Genomic DNA, 18,488 nt, shown 5'->3' on the forward strand with positions numbered 1-18,488 from the left:
GGTTGCAAATGAAAAGAACAAGGGTTTAAACAAAACCAAACACCAAATTGCCCTTTTTAGTTTCTGAGACCTATGGAATGGTGAGGGCTCATGAGGGCATAGAAAAAAGAAAATACTAGAGTCGCCCATTCCATTCTAGATTCACCTTGAATACCATTTTTTGGTCTCTCCTAAGGTGGACATGTGAGCGGCCCATAGGAAACAATGGAGAAATCCAGGATTTTAGTGTAACGGTGGTGGGCCATTCCTTCCCTCTCCCCGCTCCTGCCCCCACCCCTCAGCAGACCAAAGAGCAGTTCTTTCACATTCCAATCTTCTTTTTGTATGAAAAAAATATTCATATATAGAGTTTTTAAACATTTTAAAAATTTCCCTACAAACAGGAATTCAGGTATTGCAGGTTAGAGGAATGGGAGAAAGTAGCTTACAACAGTTCTAAAGAGTAGCCAGATGTTAGACAGGTTGTATAAATCTATCACTTAAGTCTACAAATGAGGGAAGATGTTCAGCATTCCATAGCTCATGTCAGTTAAAAAAAAACACACAATGGAGGAGAGGGAGGGAATTGACTTTCTCGAGTCTCTGACAGCCTATGGTATCCTGAGCATTAGGGGTCAGAAGGATAGGCGCCAAGTCCAGCCAATGGCAGCCACAAGCCCTCCTGACTGTGACAGGCAGGCGGCTGAGCCAGTTTTTGCCAGAGGCAGTAAACCTCCAATCTCTTAGTGCACGAGAATAACTGTCTTTTCATCCTCATTGCCTGATGAGGTAGGTTAGGGTGGGAGACAGTTATTCCTGCCTGACCACAGATTCAAAAGCAGAGTCTGCCAAGGCCCAGCCCAGAAATATAGCCTGTGCATCACACCCCTCTCTACTGTAACATACAGAGAATGTCTTCTCCATCACCACTAGCGGGGCCCTCTCCTTAGAGGGGCGGGATTCTGAAGCCAGAACTGAATCTTCCCACTCACCACAGGGCTGGAACTTACATCCAAGGCTGGCGTGGACAGGAGGACATGCGTGGACTGTGTGACGTCAGCTGCATGGAGGCTGTTGTGGTAGGCCACGTCGGCATGATAGTGGTCTTCTAGCGTCATGATGTATGTAACTAACGTGTCCACAGGGATCTTGAAAGTTTTCAGCAAGTCTCTTTCCTGGGGGATGAGAAGAAGGGACGGAGAAGCATTTGTTGAGAAAGATCAGTTCTGATTCAGGAGGGAGCTCAGCTTCTTTTATTTGATTTGACTTCTGCAAGTTCAGTAAGTTAATCTTTGAGCAGTATTACTAAACTACAATAGAGGAAGCGGAGGGCCCAGAGCCCCAGCTCTTCTCCCATCTGCTAGAGTCCACTACCTGCCCAGGCATAATCATTTGATAAATATTAAAGTGCCTACACTTCAATGGAGATGTGCAAGGAAAATCGGTCTCTGGCCCCCACATCCCTGCCAAGGCTCACAATCATGTGGCCACAGAAGTAAGGAATATACCTGCCACCTAATGGTGCAGCAGGGAAGCAACCTGCCTAGAGAGCAGGAGGCTGTTGGTTTGAATCCCTGCTGGTGTATTTCGCAGAATATGGGAAACTCCTATATTGGGCTGCAGCGATACAGAAAGGTGCTGAAAGGCATCATCTCATACTGCGCAGGAGAAGGCAATGGTAAATCACTCCTGCACTCTACCAAGAAAACCACTTGGCTCTGTGGTCGCCAGGAGTCGACACCGACTTGACAGCACAACCTTTTCAACCCGGATAGTTACCTAGATCCAGTTCCCGAGGGGTAAGCTGTAAGCCCAGTTGGTCAGTTGTAGCAAAAACCCAACACGGAGTCCTGGGGCCCCCTAAAGACTAACTTGTTCTCTGTAGTGCAGGTTTTCGTGGGTTAGAGCTCACTTTATTTACATTTATATCCCATGTTTTCTCCCAGGAGCCCCGAGAGTTCTACATGGTTATGTTTATCCTCACAACAACCCTGTGAGGTAGGTTAGGCTGAGAGATAACTGACGGCTCCAGAGTCAACCAGTGAGCTTCATGATTGAAGGGGGATTTGAACTCAGGTCTCTTTGGCCCTAGTTCAACATTCTAACCACTTTATCAGAGGCAACTGGCAAAAGTGAGCTCTAGCACACTTGAAAGTTTATGCCCAATTCACTGATTAAGGTTCTACAGGACAATTTTGTTTTTCATTGTTGACTCCACTTCTCCTAACCTGAGGGTCCAGAAGTACCAGGTTCCAACCAGCTCTCCCAACCGATTCCCCCTCTGAAGGCAAGGAAAGAACACGAAGCCTCTTCCTATGGGCCATAAGGTCTACTTGCATCCTCTCCTTCCCATGACCGTGTCACATCTGAAGAGTCCACAACCCTCTGCATTTGCTGGGAAAGGCAGAGGATTTGTGCAATCTGTGTGGGTATGCTGAACAAGAGCCAGAGACCTCCTCCCCGTACCCCCTTGTGGACTTGCCGCTGTCTCATGCTCAGGCCCAGATGCAACTATGCAGCTCCATTAAGGTCTAATTTCTATAAAACAGCTACAGGGAGAGGCCTGGTCCCAGCAAGTAGGAAAATTGGGGGGTAGGAGACTCTGCAACATTAGCACACATACCTGGAATATTGTATACATGATGCAGCTGAGCGACCGATTGTTGGAGTACTCGGCGACCCGGAAAATGTTAAGGCCCCACTTGTTTAGGTTTTCCAGCTCCTGCAAAAGACATCAGGGGAAAGAGCTGGTTTGCCTCTGATGCAGACAGATTTCGAGAAGACATAAGGTCATGGTAAAGGAAAAGGTGAGGCCTCATAAGACATTCTCTTTGGCACTGCAACTCAAGTCTGAGCTGGCACTCCAGGTCTGGGACCTTAGTGGGCACCCAGCAAATGACAAGAATGAAAACCAAGGCGACTAGCAACATTAATTTTCATTGACAGTTTCAAACAAGCAGTATCTATCTATCTGTCTGTCTATCTACCTATCAGTAGCAATTCCAGGGCATGAAATTGTGGCAGTACTTTGACCCCTTACTAGGGGGTCAAATGGGCGATGCTGAGATTTAAAAGCACTGAATGGTCAAAAATAGGATTTTCTGAGAGGGTAACTCACACAATTTGCTCAAAAAAACCAACCCAGACCTGTGAACAGCTGAGCTGCTTCTGAAGCCGCAGTTCATGAGAATTGAAAAATAGAGGAAGAGAAGCCTATGTCCACTCCAATGTGTTCTCTCTCTCCTGGCCATCAGAGAGCATTCTCTGATATGCTCCAATTACGTATGTTCTAAATAAGCTACAAATACCATCATCATGGTGTTCCTTTAAAGAAAATCATTTGTACTTCTTAGATTTCAGCACATGGTCTCTGATGGTTGAGATGGGCATCACTGAGACAACACTTTTAACATCACTGCATTTGTGGTGAGCAAGTTGTACAAGGCATCACATACACTGTGAACTCTAGTGCAAGGGACTCCCAACCGTAGCTCCTTAGATGTTGCTGGTCTATAACTCCTATCGCTGTCTACAGTTGCCACTGGCTGGTCTGGTGGCTACTCGGGGATGGGCCTTCTCCCTTGCTGCCTTGAGGCTTTGGAATTCACTCCCTGCTGAAATAAAAGCCTACCCATTCTCTGACAATGTTTTAAAAGGCAGTTAAGACACATTTGTTCACCCAGGCTTTTAATTAGATTTACAGTGTTTAACTGCTTTTAATGTTGTGTTGAATTTTATATTATTTTAATGTTCTACTGTTTTGATTTTGTTTTGATTTGTATTGTCTTTATTGTAAACTGCCCAGGCACATAAGTTTTGGGAGGAAGATAAATATGTTAAATAAATAAGTAAAAACCATCCCCAGCCACAATGGCCTCCCAACAACTTCTGGGGACTCAAGACCCCTGCTGTAGCATCCAGTTTCTAAAGATGGCGCAACTTTCTGTCCTGATTAATTGCAGAGTGGGAGGTTACAACTCTAACCAGCAATCCACCCCACCCACCCCGCCCCGCGTATCTACCCACAAATAAAGGCATGAGGATTATAGGGGGTGGCGGGGGAAGGGTTTTTAAGCCCATGTAGTATTGACTTAGTGCCACCATTATTTTGATAATCGTGGTACATCAAAATTTGTACAACCAATTATAATTACAAAATGAGTCCTAACCATCATGAACTTGGTAGGAATATGGCTCAAACAACAGTGGTTAATCTTTCAGGTCAAGTATGCTACAAGTCAAGTCTGAAGTTTAAGAGAGTGCTACGGGGTGTCTGCAGATCCTCATGCCTTAGATATGCTTTTGCCTCTAGTCTAGTGAGCTGGGATCAGGCAGCAGTGCGGTGCTCCAGGGGCAGGAAAGAGTGCAGGTCTGACACTAGACTCAGAGACCCTTCCGCTCACATCCAACAGACTGCAAGATATCACTGCCTGGGTCACTTGTGACCTCTATGCTGCAGGATTGATCCATTTGTTAATTGCTAGGACGACACTTGCAAAAAACTGGAAATGAGTTCCGCAACTGGACAGTAGCACTCAAGAAAAAAATATTGTAGTGTTATAGGCATGAACGAACGGTCTATTTGGAGATGTGTTTATCTGGAAAAATACTGGCTCAAAGACAACACCTTTATTTCTAACGGCATTGATTTTGAAACAATGAAGAGAGCTTTTGTGTCTTCATACTGCAAAGGAAGATTTTGCCATTGCTCTTGGAACTAGAGCAAAATGGGGCACAGAGAAAGGCTGCATCTCTTTGCTAGAGTCCTGCTAGAGCATCCTAATTGTGGCAGGCAACCCGTCCCTTTAAAAGCTAGGGACGGATTTCTCCCAAGTGATTCTCATGTCTGATGCTGCAAAGCTTACCTTACTGAGTAGCTCTTCTTGGTCGGTTTTGACCCCAAAGCGAGGGATGCTCGAATTGGTCAGACTGGAACTGTGCATGAGTTTCTTGACGCCGCTGATCTGGCACATTGGTTGCTGCTTCTTCTTCTTCTCCCGCTCTTTCTGTGTTGGGGATGGGATCTCCACATCATTCTGCTTGTCTGAGGATGCAAAAAGACTGCATGAGGGGGTGGGGGTACAGACAGGCGAGAGACCAAAGGGGCAACTCTCTGGCCTGTGCAAGAATCTCAATGGGCAGAGCGGCTCAATGAGCTAGAGGATGGGTGCAGCTCTCCTTCAAACAACAATGCCACACTACACAGATTCTGTGGATGCCTCATACAGACAATAGCAAGTGCTAAAGAAGTGCTTTTAGACTGCGAGCCCCTTTGGGACAGGACACTATTTATTTACATTTCTTTACTACGTAAACCACTTTGAGAACTTTTTGTTGAACAGCGTGTATCAATATTTCTAAATATTAAACAGTAAACCAAGCAAGCAAACAAGCAAATATGTAAATAGGTTATGCACTTACAATGAGGCTGTTCAGACAAGCAGCCCTACCTGGATAGGGCTGCTTGTGTGAACCGAAGGCCGGAGTAAGGAGAGGGAAGTGCTAGATTCAAGGACAAAATTGTGGTGGGAGCAAATCTTGCCCACTGCCCACAGGGGTCTCTTGGGAGAAGAGGCATGACCTCCCTCCCTCCTCCTCCTGAAGGCAGTTCCAGGGTTGTGAAGGCCAGTGTGTTTCCAATGCTTCCTCCTCCCAGGTTCCAGAGCAAGGGACCTGGCAAGGCCTGCTTTTCGAAACCAGGTCCTCTCAAACAGACTGTGACCTCCAGACTCAAAAGAGGAGGAGGTAAGAGCTACTTCCTTCCAACCCCCCCAGGGTCTGTTTCAGGAGGAGGAAACTGCAAGGGTGGCCCTTCACGAGGCAAGCTGAGGTGGCAGTCTCAAGCAGCAGATTATTGCAGCACCTGTGAGGTAGCAAAATGCCCTTCCCCCTGCTTTAAAAAAGAGGGAAGGGGGAGAGAGCCAGGGAGAAGGGTGCACAGAATTTAGCGCCCTGGGAAACTGCTTCCAACCTCAAATGCCACTTCTAGGCTGGGAGAGGGAGCTTTCATCTTCTCCAGGGCTGGGGCTGGAGGCTGTCGTCAAACTGAGGGAGCAAGGAGAAAGGCCAGGGATGGAAATGTGGGCTTGGCTGTTCCCCCTGGTCTGCTTGAGGCAATAGCTTCAGTGACGGACTGTGGGGGAAGAACTCTCAATCCCTCCTCTACTTGTCAAACATGGCAGGACTTTAATTAATTAAAAATAAACAGGGCTATCTCCCCACCTCCCACCAAAGGACATTTCTTGATTAATAAATAATACATCTATGGGAAAGTGCAAATCTATCCAGGTTTTTTTTTTTAAACAAAGGGACTAGGGAAAAGTAGCATTCCTCCTCCCCAACACATAAAGGTAAAGTGTGCCGTCGAGAGCCCTGTGGTTGTCTTTGGTAGAATACAGGAGGGGTTTACCATTACTTCATCCCATGTAGATTGAGATGATGCCTTTCAGCACCTTCCTATATCGCTGCTGCCCGATATAGGTGTTTCCCATAGTCTGGGAAACATACCAGCGGGGATTCGAACTAGCAACCTCTGGTTTGCTAGTCAAGCCATTTCCATGCTGCGCCATTAGGTGCCTGCTCCCCAACACATGCATGCCCCCAAATTATCTCCTCCCTTCCTTTGACATCTATTATGTGTAGATGAGTGGTCTTGCAATGAGGTGCAGCTAGCACTAGAGGGCCCCCCACTGAGCTCCTGGGTGTGTTTAGTGTGTGGTGGGGGAGTGTGCAGAGCAGTATTTCATCCAAGGGTGCCGGAGACACAGCGTGTGCCCTCTAAGCACAGTGTGGAGGAGTTTGGGGGAGACTCACCCTCAGGAGTGCCGGGCCTTGTTCCCCCACATTCTTCTAGGACCGTCTCCAGGGGAAAGAAGTCACGTGTGGGTGGAACCCACTGGGAGAAGAGGGGATGTGGTGGGGACAACCTGCCCAGGGGTAAGTGCCGGACACTGGGAGAGCCCAGCGGGGGCAGGAAATGGGGAGGGCGCAGGGCAACCGGGAAGTGAGAGCAGGTCACATCGTGGCAGGGCAGAGTTATGCCCCAATGGTACCTACGGGAGAAGCAGCGGCATGGGGGCCTCATGGCCGAGTGGGGGGGCGGGCATAAGGCCCCAGGGGGAAGCACGGCGTGAGCCATGGCAATATTCTAGAGCGCCAGACACCTCGATTGCTAGGAAACAGGACTGTGACATCATAGAACCCCCCAACCAACCAACACTGAGCTGAACTCTCTCACTGGCGGGTTAAAAAGGTGCCTTCGATGGAACCACCAGTCGCCCTTCGAAGTCTTTCCTGGCATCCCCCCAAATCTCCAGTCTATAGTGCAAACCCCTCCCAAGTGCGCACACGTGCATTGTGGGCACACACCATTTGAGCCAGTTGAAGATTTTCTACCAAGCTTTGTGGAGTAAAAGAGACCCTCGTGCTGAGACGGTGCCCCAGAACTCTCTAGTGTCACAGAGAATTCATAAGTGGGGTGGCCTTGCTGGAGGCAGCCCAAGAGCCCAGATCCCCCTGCTTGCTTTCTTAGTGGGCTACCTTCCTGTGTGACCGAGACTATTTGGGGATTTGACTGGGAGCTGGTCGAGTCAGGATCCGACTGAGACCCCAGGCTAGGGGGCTGCCTCCAGTAGGGTGAGTGCTCCTTGAATTAACACACCACAGGTCTAGATCACCTGTATAGCAGAGACAGTTTAGGGGTGTGTGTGTGTGTCCTCTCTGCAGCAGGTGGCGCAACAAGCAGAATAATCCTTGAATAAGCAGATCAATAGAGAGGTAATGGCGGAGGTGAGAGCAGAAACAAGAATCCTGTTTTTCTCCCCTTCCTCGCTCCAATTACTAACCCACACTCCCCACTCAGAGCCAGGAAGAACCCAGGGGTCCGGGCTGTTTCTTGCAACTTACTAGGCCCCACTCCTATTCCAAAGCCAAGGAAGGAATCCCGATGTGTAGGCAATTCCCAGACTCACCCCCATGCTGGCCTGCTAGACACAACGTCCTCTGGCAACACCAGAGACTGCTCAGGAGACCCAGTGTCGGGGGCCCTGCTTGGCTGTACTAGGCGCCCAGCTTTGGGTGCCCCACCCATGTGCCTTATCTGAAAGGTATCTCTCCATAGCAGAAAGTACCTTTGTGCTGGCAAGCATTCTCTGGGCTATGCGCCAACCTCTTGGACACCAAGAAGTTGATAGGCTTCCTCTCCCTCTCTCTCACTTTTTGCACCCCAGTGGCCTGCACTGCTCTGCCACCGGACCTTGGCAGGACATGCCACAGCTGCTCCGCAGGAGAGCAGGGAGTGTGAATTCTGGCCACCGCACAACTTTGGCTTGGCCTGAGTCCTCAGCCTAAGTTCCGGCTCTCACAGAAGGCTCCCATTGAAGTGGCCGTTTGCATCAACATTTGCTTAAGCCTGGGCATTTGCATCTGCTGACGTCAATGGAGGCTTGGCTTCTGGGGAATTCAGCGGATGGATGCCCTCAGCAACTGTCCCTTCCTGGTTGTGTGTGTGTGTGTGTGTGGAGAGAGAGAGAGAGGCACACGTATCTACATGACCTTGTATGCTTCTATACACAAATGTGGTGCCTGAACATTTGCTTTCATGTGGCGACAGTGTATGCAACAGAATGTGAGGTGTGTATTTGCACCATGTGCGTTCGTACACATGACAGTGTTTGGAAGGCAGGTGTTTGCATACGATTGTGCAAACATGAGACATGGTAGTGCCTTGTAGTCCAATCCTATACTAGTTTACTTCAAAGTCCCTCTGAATTAAAGTGGGCATTACTTAATTCAGGGCAGGTTCTGGCTCTGCAATCATGTGCTACCTACAGCTACATACACTTGCTGCAACAGACACGAAGAGCAAAGACCAGTCACAATTAACTGTGAAACATGCGATGTAAGAACAAACGTTTATTAAACAAAATGTGGATTTTGAAAGGGTGATAGAATGAAGGATAAGAAAAACAGAGCGGCACCAAATCTGCATTCTCAAAGATCTGAGGTGATTCTTTTGGAGGGCATAATTCCCCTCTTCAGACCCCCAACCCTGTCTCTCCCCACTCACTGCTCTTTTCTTCCTGCTCCAGCACCGTGTTTTTGGGCTGGGCTTTCTTCTTTCCCAATGGGCCCACAGAAATAAACCAATCAAAGATCACATGGGAAATGTGATGATGTCAGGATTCTACATTGCCAATCAGAGTTAGCTATAAGGTGCTGTCACTGAGGGCAAAATGAAGCCAATGCTTTGCCCTAGTTAAATTGATGTGGAGAGGGATCTCATATTGCCCAGGCAACTAAGTTGCCTTGTCCTTCAGGATGTTCCCTGTCATTCCATCTGTTCCCTGACATTTACAGCAGAGCAGCATGGCAAGATGGGGGTATCTCTGAATGCAGATGTTTCCTCTCTGGATGCAGATGTTTTCTGTCCTCATTATGTTACATTGCTTTAAATGGGATGTGCATTTAAGTACACAACCACATTCTGCGAGAAGTAGTCACTTGGAACAACTTTGCCTGTGCTCTGTTTATTGGGAAGGCAGTCCTTGATGAAATCCACATGCCTCCCCTTACAGCTCCCATCAGTTTTAGCAAAATCATGCCCTTCTTAGACTTCTAAAAATAGTAGTTGGGGGGCTGTCACAAAGGTAAGGGGGTGGAACCCCTCGCCCTCCCTCTAATTTGACTACTAATGGGAGGTAGGGAGCATCAGCCTGAGCAATGAGTATGTACCTCTCTCCCCCACCCGCATTTTCATACCCTTCCAAGCCATCCCCTGAAAAATGACTGAAAAGGGAGGAGTGCTTTTTTGAGGTGCACATGTGCGCACACACAGAAATGTTCATAAATCTTGGCCTCCTGCTTTTGGCTCAGCTGTAAGGAAAGCATTTATTCCTGAACAGCAGACAAACGTTGGATAAATTAATTAGTTCATTATTAGAGTTGGAAGAAGAGCAGGTAAATATTAAGACTGTTTTCAGATTACAGTCAAGATATGTTGGCAAAAATGAAAAGACCTAGTGACGTTTTAATCAAACACAATGACAATGGATTGAAGAGATTAATTCTACTGGCTTTTTGGCAAACCCTGAACTTTCTATTAATCAAGTCAAGATTAAAGACACCTCAGACCTTTTACCAGGAATGTTAAAGAAATATAGAGGTTTAAAGTTTGTTACTACAATTTTGTTGGGAAAACGAGAAGAGACACTGGTGGGTATTCCGTTCAAATACAATTATTTTCCTAGGCAAGACATACAACAGCCAGCAGGAGGTAAACTCTTTGGGGCAGTTTAAGAAATCTGAGAAAACTGAGAACCAAATTAATAACTCTATTATATGACTGGCCTTATACATATAGCCAACATGAAATGGTAGTTAAGTTTTGTATCATTTGTGGCAGATCAATACCTTAACAAGGCACTGGATGTATTTGTAGATTGTTTTCTTTTAAAATTTCTGATCTGTGTTATTGTATTTTTGGAACGACTCGTTTGTAGACAGCGATAGAGTCAGGCCATTCTCACGAGCAGCAGGGACTAAGGGAGCCCAGTCCGGTTCCTGTGGCTCGTGTGTTGCAACGGGAGCTGCATGGCTCCCGGCAGCAAACCTCCCTAAATGCCCCCACCCTTAAACGAGGTTAGTGGCGCGAGTGCTCCGCTAACCCCATTTACCCGATCGTGAGTCGCCACGGCAACTCACGAGGAGACCCCCGACTGGGAGGCTAAAACAAGCCTCCCAGCACAGGGGCCGCCTCAGAATACCCCATGCACTCGTGTGGGGCATGATGAGACTTCTGGGGGCCACGCAGCCCCCAATCCCCACCACCCCTACTGGCTCCGTGACGGAGCCGGTAATCGTGTGGGTGGCTGATCCAGCCACCCAAGGCGGGCTAGCCGCTTGTGTGCGGGGAGAGCGGGCTTGATCCGCTCTCCCTGCTAAACCCCTTACAGCTCTCCGCACTGTTCATGTGGAGAGCCTCATTATTTTTAGCTTGCTGAAAAAGGAATATTTTTTAAAAACACTGCATAAATAATGAATAATTACAAGAAAAAATGTACAAGGGTACAGGGGCAGAGGCTTAGCAATCCAAAGATTTCCAAAGGCTCCTTTGCACTCACCTAAGAAGGTGTTTGAAATGTATTCAGAGACCTGGTTTCCAGAGCGGCTCATTTCAGAGAAGTGGGTTAGTTCACGGTTCAACATTCTTTTGAACTGGAGAGAGAGAGAGAGAGAGAAGTAAGAAGTTAACATGGATTTTATGTCACATATATGAACAGATATGTATAAATGAAGGTGTATCTGTACCACTTAGCATGTGCAGGAAAACATATGACGCTGCCGTATACTGGATTAGACCACTCTCTATCTCACTTAGTAACTTTTATACCAGGGCTGCAAAAAGGAGCGTTGGTTCCACTTACCGTGAAAGCTTCTTCTAGTTGCTGCAGCCAGGGGCATCTCATTGGGTTATCCCTCTCAGGAGCTCCAAGGCAGGACAGAATTTTATTGGATAGAAAGATAAGTCCCGCCTACCTGAGCCCGAGGGGGATAACTCCTCCCCAGTTCTTTCGGGCCGAGAGGCGGACTAGGATAGCACCCTAAAGAGAATAACAAGAGCGAAAAAAAGGAAAGCAAGGCATCTGGGGGGAAGGCAGGGAGCCGATCCCCCCACAGGTTCGATGCTGCGAACCCCGGTCCTTGATAGAAACTAGGTCAGAGCGCCATAGCTGGGTGGGCCGAGATGCCCCTGGCTGCAGCAACCAGAAGAAGCTTTCACGGTAAGTGGAACCAACGCTCCTTTCTCGGTTGCTGACAGCCAGGGGCATCTCATTGGGACATACCACAGCTAGCCAATACGGGCGGGGGCGGTCTGACCTATGAACGATGAAGGACCTGCTGTAGCACCCGTCTCCCAAGGGAGGCCCTGGCTGAGGCATATTCATCAATCTTGTAGTGCCTGGTGGACGTAGAAGCAGAGGCCCATGTGGCCGCCGTGCAGATTTCATCCACGGGAGCGTTGGTGGGAAAAGCTGCCGCTGCTACTGCCACTCTCGTGGAGTGCTACAATGGATGTTGGTGTTCTGAGGCGCTGAGATTCGTAGGCCATGGAGATGCAGGCTTATATCCACCTTGCAATCGTCGCGGACGAGACTGCTGAGCCCATGGAGTGCGGTTGGAAGGAGACAAACAAGGCGTCCGAGGTTCTAAACGACGCGGAGCGCCTGATGTAAACTTTGGGACAGCAGCGTATGTCCAGCTTATGCCATTTCCTTTCAGGGATGAGTTGGCCAAGGACAGAACGATGGCAAGAATACGCCCTGGGAGATATGGAATGTGGATGCCACCTTAGGACGCTTGAAGGGGTCTGGAATAAGTCGTACTGCATCTTCAAAGAAGATACAGAAAGATTTGCTTACAGATAACGCCCTCAGTTCAGATACTCGCCTGGCTGAGGTAATGGCCACCAGAAGGGCCAGCTTAAATGTAAGTATTCGTATAGGTAAGGACCGAATGGGTTCAAAAGGCTGAGACTGGGGAGCCCATATGACTATGCGCCGGTCCCAGGCGGGAACCTGTGTAAGGTACAGTGGGAGGAGACAGAAGGGAGGCGCCTCTCAGGAACCGACGAAGGTCAGCTTGTGCTTGGGATAACTGGGATTCCGTGCCTCCCAGGGAAGGGAGCAGGGATGCCGCCTGACATTTTAGGGCGGAGGCCTTTCTCCAAGCCTTCCTGCAGAACTTGAAGACGACATTTAATGGACACTGATCTCCGAGGTATGGAGTGTCGATATGCCCAGCGTAGGAACATCCTCCCTGTATATTGGTATACTCTCTCCATTGAGGGTCACCTGGAGGCCAGTCAAGTGTTCGGTACCGCGTCAGAAAAAACCCTTCTTCCTGAAGAGGCGCCGCTCAGTCTCCAAGCAGTAAGGTGCAACCAGGCTGGAACGGGATGAAGGACGGGTCCTTGGGACAGCCGGTCAGGAATTGGAGGTAGTTCCCATGGCGGAGCGGTTGCCAGATGAAGGAGTTCCGGGAACCAAGGACGTCTGGGCCAGAGTGAGGCCACGAGGATGACTTCCACCTGGTTGAGGCGAATCCTGTGGAGCACCCTCGCCCGGAGAGGGGTCGGGGGGAAGGCGTGTAATAGGTCTTCCGGCCAAGGTGTTGACATTGCGACGGTTGCGTTCGTGCCCCAACAAAGAAACCTCAACAAAGGCTGGTAGTTTCTTGTCGGTCGTTGTCGAAAACAGGTCTAAGATTGGGATGCCCCAACTTTCCGTGATCTGCTGGAAAGTTTCTGGGTGAAGACTCTATTCCCCCAGAGAAACGTCCGAATGACTGAGTCAGTCCGCCACCACGTTGAGTACCCCCTTCACGTGGTGGGCGATCAGGGATCCTAGGTGATGTACCACCAGGGCCAGAGAAGAGTCGCCTCCTGGAACATGGAGCGGGATCGGGTCCCTCCCTGTTTGTTGGTGTAGGCCTTGGTCGCTGTGCTGTCTGTCTTTATTAGCACGTGTCCCGCTTGGATAGATGATTGGAACGCCAGTAGAGCTAGGCGCACGGCTCTGAGCTCTCTCCAGTTGATGCTGTGTGCCCTCTCCTAGGGGGACCAGAGGCCTCGAGTGGAGAGGTTTTGAAGCTGGGCTCCTCATCCCCGGTCGCTGGCATCTGTGGAGATGATGACCCTGAGGGGATCCAAGAAAGACTTGCCACGTAGGAGGTTGTTGGGTATCAACCACCATTGTAGGGAATACTTGACTGGATTTTGCAAGTCCAGAAGAAGTTTGGATTTCCTGGCGATGGCCTATTGGCGAGGAAGTAGGAACCACTGGAAGATGGTTCTGGAAGTAGGAACCATCGCGGAGATGGGAGCGAGCCCACGGTACTGCCTCCATTGCGGCCACCATGAGGCCCAGAAGTTTTGCCAGGGTAATGAGTGGGGTCTTCCTGGTTGCTATGACTTACTTCACCTCCGATTGGAGCTCCAGCCGACGGTCTGTGGGCAGTGATATAGTGGCTGCTGCCGTGTCTATCATGACTCCCAGGTGCTGGATCTGTTGAGATGGGGTCAAGCGGCTCTAATTGACATTGACAGTGAACCCGTGGAGGTCCAGGATTGAGAGAATTGACCCTAGATCCCTCTAGACTGTATATTGGAAATGCCGACCCATGTATTTGAGGCGCAGGTACCTTCTGTTGTCCTGGTGTATTGGAACGTGAAGGTATGCCTCCTTCAGGTCGATTGACGTCAGGAAGCCGTGGCGGTGCAGGGCTTCCGCTATGGACCTTAGCGTCTCCACGTGGAAGTGGACCTTGCGAACCGGTTTGTTTACTTGTTTCAAGTCCAGGACCGCTCTTGTGGGGCCGTCCTTTTTGGGACGGTGAAGAGAAAAGAATAGACCCCTCTGCCCTCCTCCCTTGGAGGGACTGGTTTGACGGCCCTGATTTCCAGGAGGTGGTGAATGGCCTGGAGCATCCTTGAATGCTTCTTGAACGGGCATGACCATGGTGTCGGGAGAAACTTGAAGGATGGAGAATTCTGCACCTGTCTCCGATGATGATTAGGACCCACTCTTCTGAAGTTGAGGCTTCCCATGCGTGGACAAACGCGGGCAAACACCCCCCATGCCATGTAGACCTCGCGTCATTGTTGTTGTGATCGTCTGGACTTAGAGGGTGGAGTATTTTTGAAAGATCCCGCACCCCTAAAGGATTGGGGAGGTCTGTTCCAGAAGCCTCTCTGGGACCTGTAGTCCGATCCTCTGAAGGGACGGAAGCCTCAAAAAGACTGAACTGGTTGCTGGTATTGAAATGGCTTGCGAGGCACGGGCCTGTCGGACCTTTTGGGTATGGAGGTCGGCATGGCCTTTTTCCTGTCTTGGGATTCAATTAAGACGTCCTGTAAGGCAGATTCACCAAAGAGTTAGTAGAATCGTAGAGTACTGATGTGAGATTGATTAGCGACGCTGGGTCCACTTGCCAGGTTTTTTTGTTTTTGTTTTTTAACCATAAGTGTCGCCTGCCCACCACCGCAGCTGCGGATACAGTGGCAGAAAAAGGGGATGGCGTCCAGTGTCGCGTCTGCCAAGAATGCCTGGGCCTCCTGTATCTTTTGAAGTTGCTAGCGCATGCGAACTGGATCCGAAGGTGGGTTACAAAGTAACTTGTCCACCCATAGCAGGGAGGCCCTGGCTGCGATAGAGGCGGTCGAGGTAGCGCGGATCACCAAGGCTGAGTTGTCATGTATTCTTTTAAAGACGACTCAGCTGTTCTGTCCCCTGGATCTTTAAGTGATGTTTCACCGTTCTTAGGTACCAAAGAACCAGACACCAATTGGGCGATGTGGGCAACGGTACTTGGAGTCTTAAGCATGTCTGATGCTTTTTGAGTTTCTTTTTCACAACAACCCTGTGAGGCAGGCCAGGCCGAGAGAGAAGCGACCGGCCCAGAGCCACCCAGCCAGCCCCACGGGCGAACGGGGACCTGAACCCGGGCCGGTCCCAGTCCAGTGCTCCAACCACTACACCCATGTTGGCTCATAGCTATAGCCATGGGTCTGTAGTTTTTGGCGAGCAGGAGCCATTCCTCTTTACCACGTCTGAGAAGAGTTCAGGCATAGGGAGTAAGAATGTTTTGGCCCTTGCCCTGGGAGAAACTAAGTCCCCCTTAATTGTCTCCTGTTCTAGTGTTGTCTAAATACTTTTTGTCATGAGAGGAGAGTAGTCCTCTGCCACAAATAGGTGTTGTGACACAGAGGAAGGTTCCTCCCCCTCCCCATCAGACCATTCGCCCTCCTCCTTGTGCGGAATCGCAACTGAGTCAGGGTCAGGACGCTGGGGTTCCAGTGGGGGTTCCCCTTGTGATCAGAGGCCTCTTGTCTCTAGCTTTCTTGGGAGGAGGCGGAACAAAAGGCACTGGGAGCGGGTTCAGGGCTGGGAGACCTAACCCTAGATTTCCGCTTGGACTTCTTAGATTTAGGCTTTTTCTTCCTTCCTTTTTTTGGGGGGGGAGGGGAGAGGACTGATCTGAAGAACAGTATCTACTATGGCGTTTTAAAACCAAGCTTGCCATTCGGGGGGGACAGTTTTTGTTTGTTTGTTTGTTTGGGTAGAGAAAATACTTGGCTCTGACTGGCAGCTGCTACCCCGGAAGCTAGGCTCGGGGACGTAGCAGCGGATTTTACGCTCTTGGTCGCCCCCTCTTTAGAGGAAGATGCAAAGGGCTGTGCCCCTCATCCCCCGCTGCCCCACAGGCGGTACTTGTGGTTTGGTCTTGTGCCCTCTCAGCCGTGAGGAGTGCTTGAGCCCGCAGGGAGACGGCCCTGATTGCCTCTGATGTTGGCGGAGGGTAGGTCACTGGGCGCCTCCAGTCTCTTCGTGGACTCCACCCCCGCCCTTCTGCGGGGCTGCAGCAACCGAGCACGTCTCACGGCCTGAAGGCAGGAGAATGGTCAGAGGGCTCCAAGGCGTGTGGCGCGGGAGGCAGATCTGCAGCCCGCACCCACGCGGCTGCAGCAGGGAATTCGGGCGGATCGAGAGCGGCCGAAGTTCCCGCTTGTGAGGCTGCCGCCGTGCGTTCCAGAGGCCCGGGGGTGGCCGGAACGGCTAGGCACAGCTCGGAAGGAGAGCGCTCCGGCTTCTCTCTGGCGGGGACCCTCGGTGGCGGCAAGGCTTGCGGCCGAAGAGGCGGCCCCTGGAAGGGTCGAGAGCGGCCCGGGCCGAAGTTTGCTGGGCAGGCCCCCGGGGGACCAAAACTGCCTTTCTGCCCCCAAACAGTTGCACCATAAAACAGAGGAGCGAAGCAGGGAAGCGGGGGGGGGGGGAGAGGTGGAAGGCAAAGGAGAGAAGCTGCAAGAAGTTTTAAAGTTTATATATATATATATATATATATATATATATATATATATATATATATATCTTAGAAAACGGAAGAGAAAGAAGGCTAGAAGCAAGAAGAATGGTGAGAAAACTAAGCAAGAAAATCCAAAGGAGAGCAAAAAACGCTGAAGAGTAAAAGGAGCAAGGAAAAAAGCTGCCATTGGAGCTGCTGAGGACAGAACGAACTGGGGAGGAGTTATCCCCCTCAGGTAGGCGGGACTTATCTTTCTATCCAATAAAATTCTGTCCTGCCTTGGAGCTCCTGAGAGGGATAACCCAATGAGATGCCCCTAGCTGTCAGCAACCGAGAATTTGGGTTCTCCAGCTACTGTTGGACTACAGCTCCCATCATCCCTAACTATTGGCCACTGTGGCTGGGGATGATGTAGTTCCAATGCAGCTGGAGGGCCAGAGTGGTGCAGATTCTGGTCTACACTGACTGGCAATGACTTGAGTTTTTCCTAGTCCTACCTGGAGGTGCCACATATTGACCCTGCGACCTTCTGCATGCAAAGTTGGGGCTCTCCCCCAATGATCTCTGGCCCCATTTCCCAACACAGAGAAGGCTCTAAACACAGGCTTGGAAAGTGAGAACAACTGTGCCAACAGGCATTTGAGAGTGTGTGTGGATGAACATACAGCCTATATCTTAAATCAGTTTGTACTGCTTTAGTGCAGTCTTTCCAACTGTCTTTCAACGAACCTTTAGGTCGCTCAGAGGTTTACCAGCAGTTCCTCCGTGACAAGACAACTTGTCTACCATTACTAATCTTCTCTATGATAAAGCCACAGGGAAGTGCTGGGTGCATGCTGAGAAACTCTCTTCGTTTGAGGAGGGCTGGAGCTAGGTCCAATTGGCCTAGCCAGCACCAGGAAGATACGCCGGAACCCTTGGCAACACATGGAGATTCTATGAGTGATATCAAGAGGTTCCTCAGCAGACAAATCTGTGTGGAAAGCATTTCCTGAGGGCAAAAAGCTGGAAAACCGGTACTTGAGCGACACACATTTCTGTTAGAAGTGCTGCACTTTCATGAGTGTGTGCAAGCATGTTGAGATCCAGTCTTTTTCTGCAAGCAGAGATGCTGTTATATGAATGTGGAGGCCTAGTGTCTTTCCTTTAGAATTACACCTAGGATCAAGTATACATTTGCTGCAGACACACACATAAATTTTTATTCATACAATTGCTTTGTCATTCCTTCTGGGCACACATACAGGTGAAACTCGGAAAATTAGAATATCGTGCAAAAGTCCATTAATTTCAGTAATGCAAATTAAAAGGTGAAACTGATATATGAGACAGACGCATTACATGCAAAGCGAGATAAGTCAAGCCTTAATTTGTTATAATTGTGATGATCATGGCGTACAGCTCATGAAAACCCCAAATCCACAATCCCAGAAAATTAGAATATTACATGGAACCAAGAAGACAAGGATTGTAGAATAGAACAATATTGGACCTCCGAAAAGTATACAGTGTACTGTGCTTGACTGGCCAGCAAACTCACCTGACCTGAGCCCATAGAGAATCTATGGGGCATTGCCAAGAGAAGGATGAGAGACATGAGACCAAACAATGCAGAAGAGCTGAAGGCTGCTAATGAAGCATCCTGGTCT

General features: G+C 49.5%; 1 protein-coding gene and 1 long non-coding RNA gene across 9 annotated transcripts in view; one reads left to right on the plus strand and one right to left on the minus strand.

Moving 5' to 3' along the window:
- PDE4A (phosphodiesterase 4A) overlaps positions 1-18,488 on the minus strand; it is a 546,547-nt gene that overhangs the window by 19,327 nt on the left and 508,732 nt on the right. For 4 of the 6 annotated variants that reach the window (XM_053299525.1, XM_053299523.1, XM_053299527.1 and 1 more), the window contains 4 exons: positions 11,100-11,193; positions 4,845-5,023; positions 2,603-2,701; positions 972-1,154 (listed from right to left, as the gene is read on the minus strand). In XM_053299525.1, coding sequence (XP_053155500.1) covers positions 972-1,154; positions 2,603-2,701; positions 4,845-5,023; positions 11,100-11,193 — 555 coding nt within the window. The remainder of the gene's footprint in view (positions 1-971; positions 1,155-2,602; positions 2,702-4,844; positions 5,024-11,099; positions 11,194-18,488) is intronic. The other 2 variants (XM_053299524.1, XM_053299528.1) reach the window with 1 other exon arrangement.
- Positions 7,191-18,488, plus strand: part of LOC128346342 (uncharacterized) — a 40,051-nt gene continuing 28,753 nt past the window's right edge. For 2 of the 3 annotated variants that reach the window (XR_008316917.1, XR_008316916.1), the window contains exons 1-2: positions 7,191-7,614; positions 16,910-17,074. This is a non-coding gene — a long non-coding RNA (uncharacterized LOC128346342). The remainder of the gene's footprint in view (positions 7,615-16,909; positions 17,075-18,488) is intronic. The other variant, XR_008316918.1, reaches the window with a different exon arrangement.

The sequence above is a fragment of the Hemicordylus capensis genome, chromosome 2 (genome assembly GCF_027244095.1).
Source record: "Hemicordylus capensis ecotype Gifberg chromosome 2, rHemCap1.1.pri, whole genome shotgun sequence".
Lineage (NCBI taxonomy): Eukaryota > Metazoa > Chordata > Lepidosauria > Squamata > Cordylidae > Hemicordylus > Hemicordylus capensis.